Below are 24,177 nucleotides of genomic sequence, written 5' to 3'. Positions count from 1 at the left end.
GACTTCCAGTCTCAAATCTGGCCTACAAAGCTTCCTGGAGATTTAATGAGCTACCTAATATCTTATAATAAATTCTGTTTTTATATTAATACAACTTGTTATGTTATTATATTAATATAATAAATTTTGCTCATATTAACCACAGTTGATTTCTATTACTTCTTCCTGAGATTACCAATGCTTTCATTTTATTTTATTCTCTTCTATCCTATTTTATTATCTTTGGCTACGCTTGCAGCATGCAGAAGTTCCCAGGCCAGGGATTGAACCTGTGTTACAGCAGTGGTCTGAGCCACAGCAGTGACAACACCAGATCCTTAACCATCTGAGCCACCAGGGAGCTCATCCAATGTCCTCATTTTAGTCACAGCATTCAACCAAATTGATCATTCCTTCTTGCTAGAAACATTTTTGTCCCTTAATTTTGATGACACCACATTTGGCGTTTTTTTCCTCTCTGGCAGTTCCTCATTTTCTTTGACTAGAGGTGTGTTCTTCAACATGTCATTTAAATATTCCCAGTTCTCAAGTTTAGGCCTTATCTGCTCACACTGTGCTCATGTCTTAAGTGATCTCATATACCTATGAGGGTTGAAATACAATCAGTTTGTTGATTCCCTCTGTTTATCCAGCATAGACCAATACTATGTGTTCCATATCTGGATATCTAACAGTGTTCTCAGCATATCTGCTTGGATGTTTCATATGCACCTCAAATTTATATTTGCCTCTAAAATGTCTTATCTTGATGACTGGAATCACTACTTTGTGCTCAAGCTGGCAACCTTAGAATCATCCTTGATTTTGCTCCTCTTACTCTCAAAATCCAACCATAAATCCAACTTTTTTTCTTAATATTGGAGATCACTTTAATAGACTACGAATTAAGGCAGTTTTATTGTTATATTGTGAAATTTACGGTAACAGTAAAATTTTGAAAATTTTACAGTAACAGTGGATTTTTTTTTTTTCCTTTTTAGGGCTGCATACGTGGTATATGGAAGTTCCAAGGCTAGAGGTTGAATCAGAGCTACAGCTGCCGGCCTTCACCACAGCAATGCAGGATCAGAGTCATGTCTGTGACTTACACCACAGCTCATGGCAGTGCTGGATCTCTGACCACTGAGCCAGGCCAGGGACTGAACCTGAGTCTTCACGAATACCAGTCAGATTTGTTTCTTCTGTGCCAAAAGAGGAATTCCAGTAATTTTTTTTTTTTTAATTTTAGCCATTCTCATAGAGTTGTGCAGGGGCATCTCAAGTGTTTTAATTTGCAATTCCCTAATAACGCATGGTGTTGGGAATCTTTTCTTGTGCTTATTTGCATCTGTATATATTCTGTGGTGAGATGCCTGCTCAGATCTATTGTCTGCCTATTTTTTTTTTTTTTTGGTGTTTTGTTTTGGTTTGGTTTTTTTGTTTGTTTTTGGCCATGCCCATGGCATTCAGAAGTCCTAGCAATCCTCAAGTCCTACCAATTCCTTTCCAACTCAGTCCAGTTCTTTATTTTCATTATTTTTGCTCTATCATCAGTTCTTCCTTAAGTTCTTCTATCTACTTAACTGATCTTGAATTTACTCTTTGTTTTTTGTTTGTTTGTCTTTTTAGGGTTGAAACGTAGCATATGGAAGTTCTCAGGCTAGGGATCGAATTGGAGCTGTAGCTGCCGGCATATCCATAGCCACAGCAATGCCAGATTTGAGCTGCATCTGCAAACTACATCACAGCTCAGAGCAATGCTGGATCCTTAACCCACTGAGCAAGGCCAGGGATTGAACCTGTGTCCTCATGGATACTAGTCGGCTTCATTACCACTGAGCCACAACAGGAACTCCGAATTTACTCTTACCAATTCATTCTGTCTGTGGTATTCAGATTGCTCTTTTGAAAAATGAGAAGTTGATCATGTCATTTCCCTATTAAGAATCTTTCAATGGCTTCCCATTAATTGCTAGCATGGAGCCCAAAATGTTAAACATGGCCTGTAAGAATCTTTTTCACTTAGGCACTTTCTACATCTCTAGGCTCTTATGCCATTCTCCCATTCTGCATTAGTCAGTATACAGCCAGAAAAACAGAACCCAAGAATCATTACAGTGGTAAGACATTACCTGAAGAGTAGGAAGCTGCTCTTTTCTTTGGACTGGAGCCCACTAGCCTTCACTTCTCTTTGATACACTGGAGACGTCATACGTCCAGTTTCTACTGTGGTTAGAACTAAACAGGCACTTGCCTTTCCATAAATGCTTCTAAAAACCTTTACTGACTCTAAGGGCTCAGAGTCTTCTACCATTTATGTTGTTGCTACTGTTGCTGCAACTTGGCTTCTGTCCACCAGAGCCAAATAAAAACATGGAGACAGAGTTTTGGGTGAAGAAGAAAAAAGTAGCTTTTATTATGCCTTAATGTCATGCCCTCCTTTGAAGAAGAATTGCAGGGAGTTTTATAGTCTAAAAGGAGAAAAACAGGGTTTTAGATAAGAATCAGGATTGAGGAAGACATGTATTCTTCTTTCTTTGGGGGAAGTTTAGTCATTGAAGCTGGCGTCAAGAGACCTTACATGATCCTGCTGGTGGTCTTCTGGGTTATTGCCTGGAATAATAGTACTTGTGAAAAGGGCATATTGATCAGAGATTAGAACAAACTAGAAATGTTCCTGAAAAACATCATGTGCTGATAATCTTTAACCCACAGGCATTGTGCTCAGGGCGCCCAATCTTTAGCTTACGAGTGATGGTTTTTAGGATGCAATCCAACAAGGGAGAAGCACAAGGAAAGGCTCTAAGCTGTTCAATTTTAAAGTACTCATTTTTAAAAGAAGCATAAGGAATATAAGTTTTCTCTTAGGTGTATAAGATGCCTACACCATTATGTGTATCCATTGAGAGGGAACCAGCACACTGCCCCAAGGCTGAGCTATTGTTGCTTGACACTTCCTCTGTTGTCTTTGCATCCCCTTCTTTCCCTGATCAGCAACTGTCTGAACCTGCCCCTTGGAACTCAGGGAAGGCCATGGAGGCCAAATGAGGCCCATTTCCGAAAAGCAGGAAATGGGGGACACAGAAAGGTTTTTGTGCCCAGGAGCCCCATAGGGCCCTCCTCAGTTACACTACCAGAGGCTCCACCAGAAGCAGGAAAAAATGGCTTCTTCATTTCTCCTAATCTAAATGTCCTGCTACTGCTGCACAGTGTCAGAAATTATTAGGAAATGTGCTGAAAAAAAGGGGGGGGTGTCTGCAAAATATAGTTTTCTGGCTTCTAGCTCCTGTAATTCAAAGAACATAGAAGGTCAGGAATGGAGCCAACAGATACACACAAATATAGCATATGTGGACTGAATCCTTTCAATACACACATACACACTCATATGGTTTTCATAGGATTAATTCCAATTTATTTTCTGGGTCTTAGCTTAAATAACACTTTATGAATTAAGCTCTTTTTCATCCTCATATATTAATTTGTATTTTCTTATATATACTCTCAGGCACCTTGTAGCTTTCCTCACAACATTAAGAAAATTGTGATTAAAAAATTACATAATTTTTCATTTAATATCTGTGGCTCTTGTTAAACTGAAAAGTCATTGAAGAAAAGGACTTCCATGTCTTCCTTATTTCTATATCTCCACTGTATGGTGCAAAGATTATCTGAATAAAATACTTGCTGAATAAATGAAATATATCTTTTGTCATTGCATGCAAAAGGGTTGTTCTTTTATACCTTGTTAATAATCCCTCTAAGGATAAAATAGTTAATAGTTCTGAAAGGTTATTTTATCATTAGGCAAAAGAATCAGTTTCTCAGGGATTTCCCTCATGTTGTTATAAATACAGATATTGGCGGAAATAACATATTATTTTCTCTAAATGAGTTATAGTATGAATGCCTAAATCGTTCTCAATAATGTAGTATATTCCATAGTAATTTAAGTGACCATGGAGATAGTTAAGGAATTAGATAGGACAAGATAAATAAAGGAATTAAATAGATGGAATTTTTATAAGGTATATAAAAGGCAAAGTAAAAAAGACAATTATAAAGCAGGGGGAGGGAGGGATAAAAGAAAAAGAAAATTATAAAGCAAAGACATCCCCCTCCCCCGCAATCCTGAGGTTCTAGTCATGTAGTTATTGAATCACATGTGAAACAACAAAACACTTATTTATCCAAATATGCACATACATTTTATACTAAAATAATATTTTCAGACAGTGAATAGCAAGAGCTTAGCATGAAGGTATTTGATCATGAAAGGGATAGAACTGATTCTCTTGACAAACTGATTTTCTAATTTAGTTCCATTTATTAGGTCAACTCCTTTGTTAGGCATTTTATTCCCATAACAAAAAGACTGTAGGTACAAGAGGGCAGCAAAGTTATCAGCAGTCTGTTATCTTTAAAGCTGGGTCCCTGATTCTGAAATTGGATTTTAAGAATTCTAAAACCCAAAATAAGTATTTGATCTTTTTTTTAAGAGGTGAGTCCTATATACATATGCTCTTCCATTCTCAGATGTTTAGAGTATAATAATCCATCGGTTCCATTTGTGGGGGAGAGTTGTGATGAGGTTACTGCCAACAAACTTTTAAATTATTGCTGGGGGAGAGAAAAGGGTAACAAGAAAAGTTAAAGTAGAAGGCAACTGATTCAATTCATCTAGGAGAGCTTCAATCTCCCACCCCCTACCCCAGGGAAATAAGAAGCAATGTTATCCAATGAGAATAAATGGACTAAGGAAAATGATGGAGACCTAAAGAGAAAGGGAAAAAAAAGTCTTAGTGCCATCATTGTAAAGGTTTTAATATGGAGGATTATAAGAACTGTTGAGCAGCTTTGAGAACTCAAGGGAAAGTTTGATACCATGAAATTTCAAGAATTATAGCTTGTGCCCTGTTGAGATTTTATCAAGTAGCTTCTGATCTACTGAAATGGAACAGGACCCTATGGGACCCTCCTGGGTACAAATCCTTTCCTGGTCCCCCACTTTTGTTTGTAGAAAATTGGCTTAATTCAGCCTCCCTGACTTTCTCTGAGTTCCAAAGGGCAGATTCAAACAGGGGCTTCCTCCATTTCAGATGCCAGTTCCAAGCTCCAGGTTGTCAGCTGTACTTCTGACCAATCAGCTATAAACTGAGGGTTTCTACAACTCCTCCTGATGTTCAGTAACTTAGTAGAAGGGTTCTCAGAATTCAGGGGAAACACGTAATTCCATTTACTGGCTTATGATTAAGGATACAACTCAGGAATAGCCAACCGGAAAGGATGCATAGGGCAAGATCTGGGGAAAGGGGCACAGAAATTCCATGCTGTTTCTGATTGCATTGTGCTCCCAGCACCTTCACAATTTTCACCAACCCAGAAGCTCTCAGGGTTTAGAATTTTTAATAGAAGTTCCACTAAGTGGACATGATTGATTAAATTGCTGGCCACTGATGATGAAATCAATCTCCAGCTTCTCTCCTCACCCTGTAGGTTGGGAGTGGGGTGAGGCTGAAAGTTCCATCCTTCTAATCAGTTGGTTGGTTCCTCTGACAACCAGCCCAAATCCTCCAGTCACCTCATTAGCATAAGTGCACAAATGGTTGAAAGGGACATATTATAAATAGCAAAAGACACTCCTCTCACTCCTGTCACTCAGGAAATTCCGAGGATTATAGGAGCTCTGTGCCAGGAAATGGAAGGAAGAAGATCAAATATATATTTCTGATTATGTCACAATTTAGTTTTCTATTGTTGCTGTAACAAATTACCACAAATTCAATGGCTTACAAAAACTCAAATTTATTATCTTTCAGTTGTTTAGATCAGGAGTCTAAACACATATATGGCTAAAATCAAGTCATGGACATTCCTTCCTGGAGGCTCTAGGGGAAAATCTGTCTTTGCTTTTTCCATCTTCCAAACACTGCTAAATGCTTTGGCTTAGTGTCCATTTCCTCTGTCTATAAAGCCAGTAACTTTGCAACTCTCTGACAATTTTTGCCCACTGTGCTGCAAAGCCAATCTATTGACACCATGTGTATGTTTTAGTGAAGGAAAGTACAGCCTTTACTGCAGGGAACTAAGCAAGAAGAATGGGCAGCTCACACTCAAAAGACCAGAACTCCCTGGTGGTTTTCAGAAAAGGGTTTTTAAAGTCAATATTAGGGATTAGCATAGTCAGGTATGTGATCAGTTCATGGACTTTCTTCTGATTTGTTGGTGGTGAGGTAACTATGTGATATTTCACAAATCTTAATTGTCAACGTTCTGATTCTAACCAGTCTGGAGCCTAGTGCTTGTAGTCAGCATAGAATCAACATCCTCCACCTCAGAGGTGGAGGGTGCAGGGGAGGGGGTCTTAGTTTCTGCAGAGTAACTCAAAACTATGTGTTAGATTGTTACATATATCCCTCGAGGAGGAACTGGGATTCTGTTTTAACACTGAATAATTGTTTACTATTACTTTTCTTGCTAGACTCTTTTCCCCTTGTTTCTGCATTCCCTCACTTCCCTAATTAGTAATTGCTTAAGTCCATTCTTTGGGACTCATAGAAGGCAAAGAGTCTAAAGTGTTTTCTATAAACTAGAAAAGGAGGGCATGAAGGGGATTTTGTACCTGGGGAGAACTTACAGCCTACAGGGTCTTGCTTGATTTCAATTCCCCCTTTTCTTTGATACTCCCCAATTCTGAGGGGAGCAGGGTTGGGACAAGAAATGGAATAAAGCTCTGGATAGAGAAGTTAAACATAAATTTGGTAGGTGAACTTAGTTTTGGGGGACTCTGTTTCAAGGATATAAGTTAGAAATAAAAGTTCATGTGATTAATTAAGGCAGGATCTGTTGAAACACCCATGGAGGGAAAAGTGTCTCTTGATTATACAGAACCTACACAGAAACCAGGTTTCTTTATTTCAGTTCAGTCTAAATACAAGAGCAAAATCATCCACAAAGGTACTGTTTCTTTTCCCTCCCTTCCATTCAACAAATATTTGATTAATGATTATATAAAATAAATGGTACTAGATATTACAGGAACTGAGACACACCCATAAAAATCAAAGGAGTACTATAAAGTGGAACTAATTATAAATATGTCCAATAATTAAAAAAACATCAATTTTATTATATTATTATATAATTTTAAAAACCATCCATTTTATTATATTATTGCAATTTTTGTCATTTGATCTTCCCTCACTCATTTTCTCCATGTTCTCTTTTCTTTTAATATCCCTCTGCCTCTACCCATGTTTTCATTACCTTCTTTTAAGTGCTTCTCTTTCCATGTCTTTTTATCCTCTTGCTCATGAGACTTCTGCCTCCTGCTTCCCTCAGTTGCCTATATTACTGTCTTCTGGCACATATTCAAACCAATGTGGGGAAAAACTATTTTGTTTTAAAATACTAAAATTCTCCTGAATTCATTTTCTCCTTTCCATCTGCTTTATCACTGCTCAAGTTCAGACTTTCATTCTTCCTTTTCTTTATAATTTCCTTAACTAAATTTCTGCTTATAATTCTCCCAAATCTCTTGAAAATTCACCCATCCTCATCTTTACGCTGTTGTCTAACCTTTCCAGCAAACTAAATCATGTCTTCGCCCTACTCAAAATTCTTCAACTGTTCACATGACCTACCAGATAAAATCCAAACTTTTTTACACGGTTTAAAAAAATCCCTGCCTAAGCATCTAACTTCATTTTTACCCTTTCCCCTACTTCTCCTTTGCATGTTATCCTCTGGCAGCAGAGAAATACCTGTGGTTGCATCATTCTCTGCCATGCCTCTGTAACTGTCCATCTGTCATTCTCACATTCCTTCAGCTGCTTTTACCTCATCCATATGGCAAAATCCTAGACATTCTTTAAAACCGTTCAAATACTACTCAGCCATAAACAAGAATGAAATCTTGCCATTTGCGACAACATAGATGGAACCTGAAGATAATACATAAAGTGAAATAAGTCAGATGGGGAAAAACAAATAACATATGATTTCACTCATATATGGAGTCTTAAAAAAAATGAACAAACAAAAACAAACTCAAACTCAGAGATACAAAGAGTAGATTGGTAGTTACCAAAGGGGAAGGAGGTTGAGGGCTGGGTGAAATGAGTGAAGGGGGTAAACTGTATGGTGATGGATGTTAACTAGAAATTTGGTGGTGATCACTTTGTAGTGTATACAGATGTTGAATTAAAGTGTGGTATACCTTAAACTTATACAATGTTACATACCAGTTTTACCTTAATTAAAAAAAAGATGGAGTTTCTGCCATAGCACAGTAGGTTAAGAATCCGACTGCAGTGGCTTGGGTCACTGCAGAAGACACAGTATGATCCCTGGCCTGGTGTAGTGGATTAAAGGATCTGGTGTTGTGGCAGAGGTTGCAGCTGAGGCTCGGATTCAATCCCTAACTTGGGAACTTCCATTAAAAAAAAACAAAACAAAACATAACAAAGACCATTCGAATATTACTTTTGCTATTAGGTTTTCCCAGTCTCTTTTTAGGTACATCTGGGACTCATCCTCTGCTGTTCACTATACTGTACATCCCTCCATTGTAGGCAAGAATATTATTATTGGTATTTGGGGTCAGGGCTTAAATTTTTCCATTCCCAGCACCTAACATAAACTGCACCACATAGTAGCTCAATCGTCTTTGCTCAATTGTCCCACCCTTTTATTTAACCTACCATAATGCTATGGCATAGCTCTTCTTTCTGCCTCAGTATTAGTTCCTTAAACTGTATTCTTTGGAACCCTAATGCCCTTACAAAAGAGTTGTATATTATAAGTTAGTCTTTAGACAGCTATGTGAAAAGTAGGTTTTCATTGTAGGTTTAGGAGAGATGCCCCATTCTTCTTTTCCCAAATAATCTTTTAGTTTCATAATGATCCTCAAGGGCAATTAAGATCTGTAAAATAAAGAAATCTCCTAAACCACGTAATACTAGAAAATTCTATTTGTTTTACCATGATCTAGATGTAAGAACATCAATTAAAGAACCCCAGATCATATGTATATATGGCAAAAATACCAGCATAATTGCCTCAAATTTACTTATTTCAAGTCTACCTCTGCTTAACTTGGATTATTGTCAATGAAATAGGACAAATTTTGCTCATTTGCCTTGTTGCTTTTATTTATATTAATTGACAGATTGATGTGGGTCCTGTGATTTTAAACAGTTTGACTTAGGAGTTCCCATCGTGGCGCAGCAGAAATGAATCCAACTAGGAACCATGAGGTTGCGGGTTTGATCTCTGGCTTTGATCAGTGGGTTGAGGATCTGGCATTGCCATGAGCTGCAGTGTAGGTCGAAGACTCAGCTCAGAGCCTGCATTGTTGTAGCTGTGGTGTAGGCCAGCATCTGTAACTCCTATTAGACCCCTAGCCTGGGAACCTCCATATGCTGCAGGTGTGACCCTAAAAAGCAAGCAAACAAACAAAACCCAGTTTGACTTAGAGAAAAATAACAGTTATAAGGGGAGTTTTTAGGAATTATTCACCGAAAAATAGAGCATCAATCAAAGCCCAATCAGGAAAACAGAAACCATACTGTGTTACCTAGGAAACTTAATAACTGGGTATTTTTACCCAGGGATTGGAGGGGTGCTCCACACCAAAATGGGGAAGACTGAAGTGATTCAGAGATATGGATCTTAGGAAGCCATCGCTACTTTAGAGCTGAGAAAACAAAGGGAAAATGTGGGTTATTAGAACTAAGAAGCTCAGAGGACAGATCCTGCTGACTAGGGCTTGGATCTCTGAGAAGTGGTCATGGCCTCACTGGTGCTGGTAATTCTGAGGTGTTGTGATGAGTGTAAAAGTGGGAGTCTGGAGCCAAACTGCTGATGACAGGATAAAGGCTAGTACTGCTGAGGTGATGCTGACAGGAGTAGGAAGAAAGGAGTAAATATCTCCTCCTCTACTGCTACCTACCATGTTCCCTCCAGTGACCTCTACTGATAGAACCTACCAGGAAGCCAGCTAGTAAAGCAGATACATGTCTGCAGAGCCTCAGCCCCATTAGTAAGGGTGAATATGGAGGGGGGTGATGATAGCTTAATAAGCAGCACCAAGAACAATTAAATCAAGAGTGTTAAGCAAGGATCAGTTCGAGTAACTATCTTGCAGCTTGAAAAACTCAACATAATCATATACACAAGACCTTAAAAATTAACATTCTTCTGTTGAGTTTGTCTGCCATTAGACATGCATTTGAGTATGCTGTGTCACTAGAGTTATCGTTTAATCATCCAATCTGGGAGCTATGTGGCAGGTATTGTTCTAGGTGGTTGGGTTTCAACAGTGAAAAAATAAATAGGTCCCTGACCACCTCTGTGGAACTTTCATTCTAGTGAAGGGAAAACAGCAATATAAATAAAGATATAATGTGTCAGATGGTGTGTGCAATGGAGATACTAAAGCAAGTTGTGTGTGGGTGTGTGTGGGGGGAATAGGGAATGGAGGTAGGGACAGGTTGTGATTCATATGGGGTGGTCATAGAAGATCTAAATGGAGTGAAATTAGAGCAAAGACCCAAAGGAAATATGAGGAAGAAAGCAATATGAATACATGGGGAAGGTCTTTTCAGCAGGAAGTAGTTGTATTTAATAAATGTGGGTGGACTTTTTTGTAGGTTTGCAGTTTTTTAACTATTTGCATAGTTCTGCTATAGAAGGCTGTGATTCTAGCTGGGTAACATCAGCTTACTGTCAAATATAGTACCAATCCAAACATTCCACAAAGCATTGCTCATCTCTTCCACTGAGAGAAAAGCTATACTTCTTCACCATAGCAGGTTATAAAAAAAATTTGCTGATGGTAAAAGGAGCTAGCTGAAGTATGTACATAATAGCCTGCCTCTACTAAAAAATACTTCCTGTTGGAAGAATCAGCTATGAAATTCTGAAAGTCTCAAACCTTTAATTTGGATTATTTGAGTAAGTATAGAATTCCCAAAACTGTACATAATTATGTCCTTATAAGATGTCAACCTTTGCTTTTTAGTTAAGGGTTAACAAACCTCAATAATTGGCCAACAGTCTAGTGTGTGTGTGTGTGTGTGTGTGTGTGTGTGTGTGTGTGTGTGTGTGTGTGTGTGGTGCCTAAAGCACCTCTCTGTCCCTCCCCTAGTGCCGATTCTGGCAGGAGTAAAGTATCTCGCTCTGCATCCACTATTAACTAAGGTGGTCTGGAGCCCCTGTTTCTGTCTGGAGTCTGGAGAAACTATGAATTGGCCAACAGTCTTTAAAGCAGAAAATGGGATGGACAACATACTCTTAACCCAAAATAATGAAATCACTGTTGGTATTAGAATCATGTTTCTTTTTGTTCAATTTTTTTTTCTTGGAAAAAACATGCATATTTTGGATTCGAGGATGCCAGAAATTTAATATTAGCTGTGATTAAGTATTCCTTCAACCAGTTTGTCACTCAAACAACAAAGGCGAACTTATCTGTAAGGTTAGACCACTGAAAATGATACAAAGCCCAGTTCTGATCCTTGAAAAAAATGAGCTGTATCACATAATGTAATAGCATTTTGGTAGCTAGTTATAATTTTCTACAGGAAAGCTTGAGTTGGATATGTCTTTATTAAAGGAGAATGTAATTTTGAGATGGACACTTAGAAAGTAGAAACCTGAGTTATCTCAATTTGTTTTTAACTTTTTAAAAGGAATCTTGAAAGGAATCTACCAGAAGGCAACAACTTGGTTCTGGAGGGGAAACTACCAAGCAGGGCTTGTGGTGTTTGCACTTAACCTCTGCGTCTAGGTTTTCTGGCTGTCAAGTAGGGATAATAGTAATTACAACCTTTTCTAGGAAGTAAAACTGTGCTTTGACATCTGTGGCTGAAGATGTTATATTAACATAACATTATTATTAAAACATAACACATGTGTGCACATAAAACACCAGCATGCTTCTCTTTAAATGCTTGTAACATGCATACTGTTCTTCTATGCTCTCTTCACTTTAGGTCAGAGGGGAGTATAGCTTGCCACTAATCCAATTCTCAAAATATGGAGGAAATATATTCTTTAAAGCTCCATATCATCCTTTTGAGACACACTAAACCTGGTAATCCCTCATGGTCTCTGTAGCAATTGCATGGTGGCCCCCACATTAAGCCTTTGGCACCTTTTCAAATGTTGGCTAAATTACTTTTTTCCTGGGAACTGGGACTATGAGGGAAAGGCTAGGGGAATGAAATTGGCTAGCAATATTAAAATTTTGGTTGTTTAACATTTAACTGAGTATCAACTAACGCGTTAAAAGTGCTATCTAAACAGATAATTAGCTAGTCACTGCACAGTGGGCTCTATCTAAATTTAGCTGTGAAATTAGGTTCAGGGAATGTGAAAATAGGAAAAGAAATTTTCTCAAGGGAAACGGTGGTGTCAGCACAGCTAAGGAATGTCACAATAGCTACATTTCGTCAATTATGATCATCATCAGGGCATCTCCCTGAGCGATGCTGGACAAGGTTTGTTCATGAGTGCATTCTGAGAATAGGTGATGAAAAGGAGTGGTTGCAGGAGACAAGCTTGCAGGGTACGACGGAGGCATACTGGCAAAGAGGAAGAGAGAAAAGGGGGTGGAGGGAAAGCGGTACTTAAACCGAGATCTGGAAGACAGAATGTGAGGCGGAAGTTAAGAAAGAAAAACAGAGCGATGGGCAGGGGTAGAATTGTGTGTAGCCTTGGAGGTGAGTAAAATATTGTAAGTCAGCGGCTGGAGGTCGGGGAGACCTTAGTGATTGAAGCGGGGGGGAGAGTGTGATCTTGGCGGCAGACAAGCATTAGTTTAATTGCGACAGGAGGCTAAATCCTTGTTTGACTTTCTTAATTAGAGCACATTTGTGGCTGTCTAGGGGAGAAGGCATGACCAACATAAAGATAATGGTGTTAGGATTGAGGACGTGTGTCCTCTGTCTCCAGCCCCCCTTGGGACAATCGACTGTCCACCACCCCCGCAGAACTGCCAGTAGCTGTGGCTCTAAGGTTAAGCCACCCGGGGCAAATGAGGGCAGGGAGCGCAGCCACCGATGTGAAGGAGGGTCGTGGTGGGTCACAAACGCTCCTCTTTCGGACAAGTGTTTAATACTTCCCGAGGTCGCTTTCCCGCGATCAGTTCAGAGGAAACCAGGCAATGAAAATAAAATTACACGTGCGAACATGCAAATGAAACCAAACCAAAGAAAAACACCACCGCACTCTAGGCGCTCCAATCGGGGAAATCCACGGCCTCCTGTTGCCAGTCGCCCAGCGAGGATAGAGGACAGCCTCACAGCCAGGAAAGAGAGAGCGAGAAAGCAAACCTTCTGGGGCCCCTCTCCTCGCCCAGCTTCGTTGACTCTTTCACCAAACTGCCCTCCCAGAGAAACGAGCCAGAAAAACGTGTCTCGGCGGGCTTGGGGGAGGGAAGTGGGGCTAGGAAGATATGAGGGACTCGGCGAGCATAGCTGTCCCGGGAAGCAGGAAGAAGGAGAAAGTCTCTCCTTTGAGCCCCCAGAGACGTGGGAGATGACTAGTCCAGCAGACTACGTCCAGCTTCCCAGACAGGAATCTTTAGCTTGGGCAACGGAAAGGCAGCTCCATCCTGCCCTCCCCTCCCCACCCCATTCTCTACGTCCGGGGTCCCCGCCAGAGGGAGAGCGCCGCCCGTGTGTGGCGAGCCGCGAGCACGATAGTCCCACCACCCTCCGCCTCTGTCTGCGCTGGGGCCGCGGTGGACCCGCGAGGGGCGGAGTGGGCGAGACCATTGGAAACGCTGGGAAGGGGGGGGAAAGGCAGGAACGCGAGGGGCGGGGCCTACTAACCTATTCCAGATTTTCCTGTCCTTTTTAAAACCCAGCTTTGGGAGAAACCCCGTTATCAAAGTGGAGAAAAAAGATTTTTGGTTTTTTTGAAAGGGGAGGGGCGAGTATAGGAGGGCGGGGTGGAAGGAGTCGCGGCTCGCACTCCGGAACCATACCGGGAGCGCCAGTTGCTCGGGTTGGGCGGCCGAGTCCCAGCTCCTGCTTTGAGGGTCGGCTTCCTCTCCCCCTCCCGCGTGGGGCGGGGTGGTGTGTTCCGAGTTCCCAGGAGTTCGAGGCGGGCGGGTGCCGGGGGGAGGGGAGTGGCGGCGGCGGCGGCGGCGGCAGCGGGCGGCTCCCGCCTCAGCCTCGGCAGTGGCGTCGGCGACGGCGGAGTCGAAGCAGCCGCGAGCGCTCGGCTGAGTGTCAGCCGGCGGCGACCGCTCTAGAACTGGGAGTTAGGGACGCGCGCACCGGACCTTCCGTCGCCGCCGCGCCGCGGCTGCTGCTGCCGCCGCCCACCTCCTGAGGCGCCGGGGCCGGGGGAGCCGGGGGGCGGGCGAGCGAGCGGGCCGGGGGGAGGGTGGGGGATGGCGCGGACCCCGGGGCCGGCTCCGCTGTGTCCCGGAGGCGGCAAAGCACAACTTTCCTCCGCTTCTCCCCCCGGGGCCGGGCTCCTGCTGCCGCCCCCGACGCCACCGCCGCTGCTGCTGCTGCTCTTCCCGCTGCTGCTCTTCTCCCGGCTCTGTGGTAGGTGAACCTCAGCGGCCGGCGCAGGCTGAGGGAGATGCGACCGAGGGTCCTGGCGCCAGGGCCAGGCCGGCGTGGGCCGCTCTCCCGGGCGGGAGACGGTTGTTTTCGGCGGTTGGCTGCGCGAGCGGGTGCGGCGGACTTTGCCTGGAAACTTTTCGCCGCGCCCGGGGCGAGGCCCGGGAAGGGCCGGGGCCGGCGAGTGCGGCGCAGACTGCCCGCTCCCCTCCCCCGCGGCCGCGCCGCTCGTCACGCTGCGGGCCCGGGTTCGGCGACTGTGCTTTCCGCCCGGACGCCGAGTGTTTGGTGCGCGGGGCTCTTCTATGTTTGCTCTGAGGACCGTTACTTCTTCGCTCATTCGCGGAGGGACCCAGAGCGCGGACTTACCTGCTGGGGCTAAGGTGAAGGGATGGATGCACGTTTGCCACCTCCTTTTCCCCCTCGTGAAACTTGAGCTGTGAGCCTGGAGACCTGTAGGGACCAGAGCCCGACCGAAGGAAACCTTCGAGTTCCCACCCCTCATCGCCTTCCACCCTGGAGAAGGCACCATGTTAGTCCACCCTGCTGCATTCCGTATAGTCAGTTTTCCTCGATCCTCGGGCACCTTTTTGCCCTGGCAGCCTCTGGTTCGCTTTGCATTGAGCCAGTCAATGCCTTCCAGTTTGTGGGACGTCTGCCACACTGTCCATGTTTATTTTAGCAAACCCTATTTGTTTTCAGGACTTCGATCTATGTGTAATACCTGATTGCATTGACTGTGCCGAGGCAGTTCTGATCAAAACAAGCCGCATGCCTCTACCCTGTCTCTTTCTTCCCTCCTGTTAGGTTACAGTTTTCCTGTCACATTTGGAGGTAGTCGAAAGTTCAGTTCCTAGGTAGGGGAGTCTAGAAGCGTACTCATTAAGGATAGCTTAAAAACCAAAAACCAAAAACTTCGTTTCATGCATGAGAGGTGGACATATCATTAATGGAAAGCAGTGATTTGAGAAAATAAGGCCACCAGTCTTTGGGGACTGGCTCTGTTTTTTGGTAATACTGAAACACTGCACGACGTTATTCATTCGATGATTCTTATTTGGTGAGGAAAGTCGAGATGAAAAACAAACTTAAGCTTGCTCAAAAGTGGTTTGCCCAAGACATATGCAAGTCTCCTATTAGATCTCAGTGTTTAATGAAATCTAAAATGAAACCAGAAGTTTTACTAGTATTTTTTACAAGGAGAGATGTGTGTGAATTTCTTGGCTGGTGTGACTTAGAAGAAAGAATCCTGTACCCTTTAGGTGTGTCAGGATAGTTGGTTATGAGGGAGGAAAAGTTTTTAAGAGATTGAGTGCCCCTTATAGGCTGACAATAAAAATCATCCTCACTTTTCTAGCACTGTGACAATTTCTGATTTATAGAATATGGTATGATATATGGCATGTTATCTAATTTACATTGTTTCTGTAGTCCCACTCCCTAGGTGTTTGGTTCCACTACACAATTCTTAATGAAGTTTCCTCTTTAAATTGATGCAAGATTCTAGATTGAATTTGTGTACTGTTCTTATCCATTAAGGAGGATTGTGGATTACAATTGGGTAGGAGGAAAGTGGGAGCGGATGTTAATACTTTGCTATTCTGATTTATATTGTGTTAAAGACTGAGAAAATGTTATTTGTAGGTCCAGTAGAGGTTTATCTAGCTAGAGAGAGCCCCATAGAAGACTAAAGCTAGGTGATATGTACAGATAAAAACACAAGGAAATTGAATTTGGGTAATAATTTCACAGTGATTGTGCAAATGAAGTGTCGATTGGTTTTTGAAAGAACACTGGTTTTCACATGGAAAAAGAGTTAAAAAATACTCTTTAATAATGTGCTGTCGGAGGGATTTGATAATTTAGAGTCCTAAAAATTCACATAGTGTAGACAAATGGACTGTGACTTAGAGGAGGTGTAAATTAAAGTTTTTAGAGTTATCTCCTTGTAGTTGTAGAGACAGACACTAGCTTTGTGTTAGTGTGCACTGCTCACTTAAAGAACTTCCTTTTTTGGCTTGTAGTGTTATAACACCCTAATTTGTGAACACTTATGACAAGTTTTTTTCCATCAACCTTTATTTTAGAATTCAGTCTTTGAGTACTGCACAGTTGTCCTGATTTGTGGATACTTAGTAAGTATGGAAACAGAATTTTCTTCTTGTAACCTGTTTGCAGATCTAACATTCCTAGTACTGCTTACAGGGTTTGACATGTACCTTCGTTTGAGTTAGCTTTAGAGTGAGAAGATTTTTAGGCTTATTAAGACATGACTATATGACTTGTTAATCAGAATGCTTTACTTATTTTATCACATACAGATTATTTTTATCTTTTTGCTGCTGTTTTGATATGCTGCTTACATTTAGCATGGCCTTTACTAGGCAGAACTTCTGCGCTATCATCTATTGGCACAAGATAATTTTGTGTCATGTTAGTATTACTACTTAAAAAAAAAAAAAACCCTCGCAGTAAAAGTGGTAGACATGATATTCTGAAAGCTATAAAAATTATATCAGATTTACTGTTTTGAGGGTATACATTATCTGACTTAATTGAAGAACTGAACTTTTAAAATGAGAACTTTACAGGTTAACAAACTGTTAGTGTTTTTTTGTTTGTTTTAAAGCCTAAGAAATTCCTAGGTATAAAGGTCAAGGGGACTAGATTTTTCAACACTATTTGACTTGATAAACCTCATTTCTGAGTTCCAACTCTTTCTGTTTTCAACAAGGCTTTATCTTAAATGGATATTTAAAAGATTATTAGATTTTTTTCTAAAGATCTTTCTATTAGACCTTTTTATGAACCTTTAAGAACACTTTCAGAACTTTCTATATACCTAGCACTTGATAGGCCCTTGGGGACTTAAAACATGAATAAGGCAGAGTCCTGGCTTCAAGGAGCTTACAGCGGTAAAATAAGTAGATGGTAATAGGTCAGCTCCATGTTTATGACAGAGATCAGCATGAGGTGTACTGAAGAGGAATACCTAACTTGTTAGGTAAAGATATGAGTGTAAACTGAGCAAAAAATTACTTTAAAAAAACCAAGTCAGATTTCCTGAGATTAGACATTGTGGTAGGTGGTATAAGTTTTCTCAATCTCTCTGCAGTTTATGATTTAGATACTAAACCGGCAGTTCGATTCTGAAAAAAGACCACCACTTACTAGTTGTGTGAATTTTTGGCAAATTACTTAACCTCGGTAAACTTAAGGTTTCTTATCCTTTCAAAAAAAAATAATATCAATTTGCCTGTAGAGGTCTTGTGAGGATTAAATGAAAGGATAGAATAAAATGCTTAGTAGAATGCATGGAATATACATTCAAATGTTACCATTTATTATCTTTTACATTATAAACTAACCAACCTGATTTGTCATTCTTAAATTTTGCTCAGAGGGGAGTTCCTGCTTTGGCACAAATGGGTTAAGACTCTCTGTTGTCTCTGAGGCAATGTGGGTTTGATCCCCACTCCGGTGCCATAGGCAAGCATCAGGCATTGCTGCAGCCGTGGCATAGGTCTGTGGTGTAGGTTGCAGCTGCTGCTTGGATTCGGTACCCTGGCCCAGGAACTTCCATATGCTGCGGGTGCAGCCAAAAAAAAAAATCTACCCTAGCAGCTTGAATAAGTTTTCAAGTTGATTGACTTGCTGTATATGCACTTTACATCTTTATTTTGAGTGTATAGCCCTATCAATACTCTTTAAATATCCTTTAAATTTATCCCCTGTGATATACAGATGATCAATTTTCAGAATTTTGGGATATGATGAAATTAACTCAACTGGTTTTATGGAACCTAGTTGAATAGTCCTTTAATGATGTAGAATACAGTTTAGGACCTGATAGTTCCATAAGATCACTTAGAATGTTAGTGGTTATATTAAAAAAATATGAAGTTAAAAATGTGGAGTTGAAGAAGGAGTCATAATTTCACTTTTACTTTATGAAGTTATTGGTAGTATCAGGTTGGAGCCTCTAATATATATTGCCCACATGAATCTTTCTACATCCTAAACATGTTATTGCAAAGTGAACCAAATTTAACATTTAGCTGTAGTGTAAGAAATTAGGAATTAGAAAAGCTGGGAAATTGTATATTTGTGAGTGTGTGTATATTTACTATTTTACTTTGTTTATGTCACTTGTGCTCATATATATATATGTGTGTGTGCATATGTGTATATATATATATATACACACATACATATATATAGTGATTCAGCAACTCTTATGTACCTTTTACATCTGTATAGTTGAGGAAAAAAACCTCATGGCTCATTGCCTATTATTTGGAAATTATTGACGAGAAATTGACCAGTGCTGTTGTTAAAAAGGAGTGTTTTGCTATTCTGTAATTTACCCCTTAAAAATTAGTGAGTTAATAATATATTGCTATAGCGTATTCTGTAATCTATCAAAGTCCTCATAAAATTGGCAATATGGAGTTCCAGTTGTGGCTCAGCAGTAATGAACCTGACTAGTGTCCAAGAGGACAAGGAGTCTATCCCTAGCCTTGCTAAGTGGTTTAAGGGTCTGATATTGCTGTGAGCTGTGGTGTAGGTTGCAGATGCGGCTCAGATCTGGCATTGCTGTAGCTCCAATTTTATCCCTAGCCTGGGAACTTTCATATGCCACATGTGCCGCCCTAAAAAAACAATAAATAAATAAATAAATAAATAAATAAATGACAATATGGACTATATGGTTTGTGAAAGATGTGGCATTTAATTAATAATGGTATTAATATGTAAATGTAGGATAAAATCAAATAACCTTTAAGTAAATAATATAATTGTTTTGTATACCAGGCACTTAGGAAAAAAATATAAGCACCATTAATGTCATATTTTTGATTACCTTTGTAATTTGTTTGAAAATTGTCTTGAATGTGTATCCTTTCCTGAATTTCATAAAACTTATGATTTTTTTCCTGCATTAGGCTCTGACATAGTTTCATCACTTATGTAAATAAAATTTGTTGTGAATCTTTATCAAGGGTGAACTTTAGGTTTTTTCCTAAGTGGCTCACTAACAGCGTAGGTCATTAGTTTAAAATTTTAGTGAGAGCTGCCTCTTAGAAGTCTAGCTACGCTATATTGCAGGTACCATAGTTGTTTCAGAAACGATATTGTATTGTGTTGCATACATATATTGTGAATTTTACATATTCTTTTTAATGTAGCATCCAGAGAGATTATTTTTCATGCAGTCTATTAATTGCCCAATGTTTATTCTGCTAATTAAGATGAGTAGGAAAGAACTACCTTGCAGCATTGTGAGTAGATGGACATAAACTGAAATTTGAGGCATGTGTAAAAACATACCAGTTCAAAACTGGTTTAAGTGACTAAGAATTGACAGTATGCTTTTCAATAATTCAGATGATTATTTTATAGGTATGAGGTAGTAAATCATACATGTGACTCTATAGATAGGAGAAGTTACAGTCTTTTTTTTTTTTTTTTTTTTTGTCTTTTCTAGGGCTGCATCTGTGGCATATGGAGGTTCCCAGGTTAGGGGTCGAATTGGAGCTGCAGCCGCCGGCCTACGCCAGAGCCACAGCAATGCAGGATCTGAGCCATGTCTGTGACCTACACCACAGCTCATGGCAATACCAGATCCTTAACCCACTGACCAAGGTCAGGGATCAAACCCGCAACCTCTTGGTTCCTAGTCGGATTCATTAACCACTGAGCCACGGTGGGAACTCCTTTTTTTTTTTTTTTTTTAAGTCTTTTTTTAAAAATTTTAATTTAGTTTCTTTTAGTAGTTTAAAAAAAATCAAACTTGTTCTTATTTTAGGTTGATTGGCTATTGCACCAGTAGAGGCCCTTTACTTTTGGTTCTCCCGTTTCTTTCAAAGAAATAAAATTTGTTTAAAAAGGAGGGATCGGAGTTCCCGTCGTGGCGCAGTGGTTAATGAATCCGACTAGGAACCATGAGGTGTGGGTTCTATCCCTGCCCTTGTTCAGTGGGTTAATGATCCGGTGTTACCGTGAGCTGTGGTATAGGTCGCAGACACGGCTGGGATCCTGCATTGCTGTGGCTCTGGTGTAGGCCGGTGGCTACAGCTCCGATTTGACCCCTAGCCTGGGAACCTCCATATGCCGCAGGAGCTGCCCAAGAAATGGCAAAAAAGAAAAAAAAAAAAAAAAAAAAAAAAAAAAGGAGGGGTTTATAAATCACTGTTCTCAGCTAGCCAAGGTCAGCAAAAGTAGGGTATGTGGCCATGTTGAAATTCTAGTTACTAGGAAGTCTTTTTCCAAACAACATTCCAGGTCCTACTGTGGACTTAGTGGACTGACAGTTTTTGCAAGAGGGCTAGGGAATGGAGCCTGGTAATTGGGGCATTTTGAGAGATATCTTCAGATGATTGTTTCTTCCCTTGATAAATGCTATTTATTACAGCATTTTTTATATGTGATTTCACCAGATATGGTCATTATTTTGTTCATTGTTGTACCCTCATGTGCTGGCATGTAGTGGGCACTCAAATTTCTTTATTTTAAGAATTTAATAGCAAAATAAAATTTAGTTTACACCAGGACTGTCCCATAGAAATAATGTGAATTATATGCATAATGTGAACCACATTAAAAATGAAATAAAAGGGGAGTTCCCGTTGTGACATAGTGGAAACGAATCTGACTAGGAACCATGAGTTTGTGGGTTCGATCCCTGGCCTCGCTCAGTGGGTTAAGGATCCGGCGTTGCCGTGACCTGTGGTGTAAGTTGCAGTGGAGGCTCAGATCTGGCGTTGCTGTGGCTGTGGTGTAGGCCGGCAGCTGTAGCTCTCATTAGACCGCTAGCCTAGGGAACCTCCATATGCCGTGGATGTGGCCCTCAAAAGACAAAAAAAAAAAAAAAAAGAAAAAGAAATAAAAGAAATGTGTAAAATTAATTTTAATATATTTTATTTAATATAATATAACCAAAATGTTATTTTAGCATGCAGTTGATGTTAAAATTGAGGTATTTTATATTTCAAAAGACTGTATTTATATATATATTTTATTATATATATTTGTTGTCTTTGAAATATGAGTGTGTGTGTGTATATACATATATATATGTATATACACACACACATATTTTTCTTTTTGGGGCCACACCTGTAGCACATGGAGGTTCCCAGGCTAGGGTCCATTTGGAGCTGTAGTCCCCTGGCCTACACCCCAGCCACAGCGACACAGGATCTGAGCCATGTCTGCAACCTACACCACAGCTCAGGGCAGTGCTAGATCCTTAATCCACTGAGTGAGGCCAGGGATCGAACCCGCATCCTCATGGATGCTTAGTCAGGTTCATGACGGGAACTCCGTAATCTGATGTATGTTTTACTTGGATGGGCCATATTTCATGTGCTTAGTAGTCACATGTGGCTGGTGGCTACCATATTGGATAATGCGGCTCCGAACTATTTGTGATCTCCCTAGTAGCTTATGTCCTTCTCTGGTTCTTACTCATAGTGATATTATTCTTCCTTCCTATCTAGTCAAATTCTGAAATGCCCAGTTTAAGATTAATTTTCTCCGTGAAGCCTTCCCTTATCACTTTTTTCATACAGGAGCATTTCTTCTTTCTAAAATAGTTACTCTTTATGTTCATTATCTAGTATTATAAGTTATTTTGTGGTGTGTACTTTTTGCAATAAATAAGGGCACTGCCTCAGGCTTCACTGATAGCATGCATCACAGAATAAACACAGTTTATTTTTTAAACTGTATGGATTTTAATATGGAGGAAGAAAGTTTTCTTTACTCCTCTAGGTTCTTCTGGCTTGTCTAAGAATAACATTGACATGAGTCTAATCTAAAAGGAGAAAATCAAATGAAAGTTTAATGGCATATGTACATGGAAGAGACCCAGGAAAACTGAGTAACTTGCCACCTTCCGTTAAAGACAGAAGAGGGCATTGGGAGTAGTGTTTTGAGACTTCAGAGGGGAGAAAGGCAATTCACATGAAGATTGAAAAGCAAATGGTTGGTAAATAAGTGTTTGTTGGACTTTGCAGAGACAATGAGACATGGAGTGGACTCTGATCTATAGGTCCTGCTGAGTCCCCCCCACACAGCCCATACTCTTTGCAGATATCTCTGGTGATAGCTCAATTCCAGGAATAAGCTTCCTATCTCAGTTTTTATTAAGCAGTTAGGGAGAGGGTCAGAGTTTTCTCCTGAGTGTTTTGGGCTTTGATTGTTTTCAGCTCAAAGTAATTTTGTGCCAAAGAGGCATTATGGGGTGCCAAGTTTTGCTCCCAGACATTTGCTTCTTTTTTTTTTTTATTTCCTCTTAATATCTATTTAAAGAATTGATCAAATTTGCTGTACAACAAAATGGTATCAAGAGAATACTTGGTTTATGACTTCATCTTCCATGTTGAAATAAAATAATAAAACAATAATAGCTATAATAAATAATGACAAAACTTATGAATTTGACTTCATTTCCCATCTAATCCTAGCTATCTTTCAAATCGTTAGTCCCTGAAGCAAATTTTGTTCATTTTTTTTGTGCTTTTGGGTTTAGAGCTATGTTTGCCAAATATTTGATAGAACACTAGTCTTAAGAAAGTGTTTTTGGAAGAAAGTATGCTGGTTGAATGAATACATTTGGGAATGGGAAAAACTAACCATGTGACCCCCTTCCTTATGGAAAGTCAGTATATGCATTAGTTTATTAATGGTCTAAGTAATTTTTAGAGCATCAATATCCTTTTTTGCATTAATTAAAGAACCTGTTGTGTTGTACAAGCTGTGTTGTACAGTATACACTATAGGAAATATATCCTTAGAGAGGTTTATATACTGGATATTATTCCTATCTTGACACTATTTCTATTCCTACTCTTCCAAGATAGTATATCATATATACACATAGCATATCATATATAGTATTTATTTAGTAAACTAGAAGAGGTCAACAGGTTTTAAAGATGTTGCTTGGTGAGAAGGTTCTTTGTTGATTTTCTAAAAATTCTTTTTGCTTTCTTTAGTTCTCTCTTTATTCCCTATCATCTTACCCATTTCGAATCTGAAGTATTTGCAAAACTGACCTAGAAGGAATACAGTTCTTCCTCTTTGGTATTGCAAAATTAGCACTGTAATATCTACCCTAAGATATATGTAGTTCAGGCAGCTTTTGTGGGTCATATCTCACTTTATGTATAACATCTCATTCTGGCTTTGAGTTTTAGGAATAAAGTGGATTAATTTAAAAATAGCTGTTCTGTTTTGTAGTGAAAGTATACCAGTGTTGTAATTGGGAAGGATATGAAAAAAATCAAGAGGCAGTTGTAAAAATAGGTTCACACAGCTAGGACTTCAACTCAGTGCTTGAAAACATTGTATATAATTTTTAAGAGTGTGCTGGACTCTTCTCATGGCTTCCTTTCAGAGGAAAAGCAAAAATATTAATGAAATGTTAGTATTAGAAAACTGAGGTAAAATGACTCATATAGTGACTTTGTGACTTATCTTTGATAGACGTGATTGTCATTACTAAAATATCTGAGGCCATTGTTTTTGAAACTTATTAATATGATATCTAATTTAGTCATAGCTACTGTGAGCTAGATTAAGATTTCATTTCATAAGTGTCCTTGTCTTT

At 40.0% G+C, this 24,177-nt stretch overlaps 3 protein-coding genes across 11 annotated transcripts in view; 2 read left to right on the top strand and 1 right to left on the bottom strand.

The window, feature by feature from the left end:
- The window catches only part of LOC102157705 (uncharacterized protein NECTIN3-AS1-like), a 128,240-nt gene extending 113,946 nt beyond the window's left edge, over positions 1–14,294 (bottom strand). Inside the window, exon 1 of the mRNA XM_084991373.1 lies at positions 13,973–14,294. The gene's annotated coding sequence lies outside the window, so the exon portion shown is untranslated. The remainder of the gene's footprint in view (positions 1–13,972) is intronic.
- Positions 12,454–24,177, top strand: part of NECTIN3 (nectin cell adhesion molecule 3) — a 132,058-nt gene continuing 120,334 nt past the window's right edge. For 3 of the 9 annotated variants that reach the window (XM_021070395.2, XM_021070394.2, XM_084991368.1), the window contains exon 1: positions 14,168–14,543. In XM_021070395.2, coding sequence (XP_020926054.1) covers positions 14,384–14,543 — 160 coding nt within the window. In that variant the 5' untranslated portion in view covers positions 14,168–14,383. Of the gene's footprint in view, positions 12,705–13,938; positions 14,027–14,167; positions 14,945–16,655; positions 16,697–24,177 lie in introns of those variants that run through there. The other 6 variants (XM_084991372.1, XM_084991369.1, XM_084991371.1 and 3 more) reach the window with 5 other exon arrangements.
- On the top strand, positions 12,880–13,926 carry LOC146397739 (uncharacterized). Its single transcript, XM_084987412.1, has one exon. It carries the CDS (start codon positions 12,880–12,882, stop codon positions 13,843–13,845), a length of 966 nt encoding a protein of 321 aa, XP_084843538.1. The 3' UTR covers positions 13,846–13,926.

This window comes from Sus scrofa, chromosome 13, assembly GCF_054392235.1.
Source record: "Sus scrofa isolate SSC_HxYL_T2T_F1_AM1 chromosome 13, Sscrofa_HxYL_maternal_Yorkshire_Landrace_v2.0, whole genome shotgun sequence".
In the NCBI taxonomy this organism is placed as follows: domain Eukaryota; kingdom Metazoa; phylum Chordata; class Mammalia; order Artiodactyla; family Suidae; genus Sus; species Sus scrofa.
Note: the sequence above shows the minus strand (reverse complement) of the source record. Positions and strands in the feature narration are given on the sequence as shown.

Excerpts from the sequence above, each read along its gene's own strand:
- LOC146397739 (XM_084987412.1), top strand. The coding sequence starts at position 12,880 with ATGACCAACATAAAGATAATGGTGTTAGGATTGAGGACGTGTGTCCTC.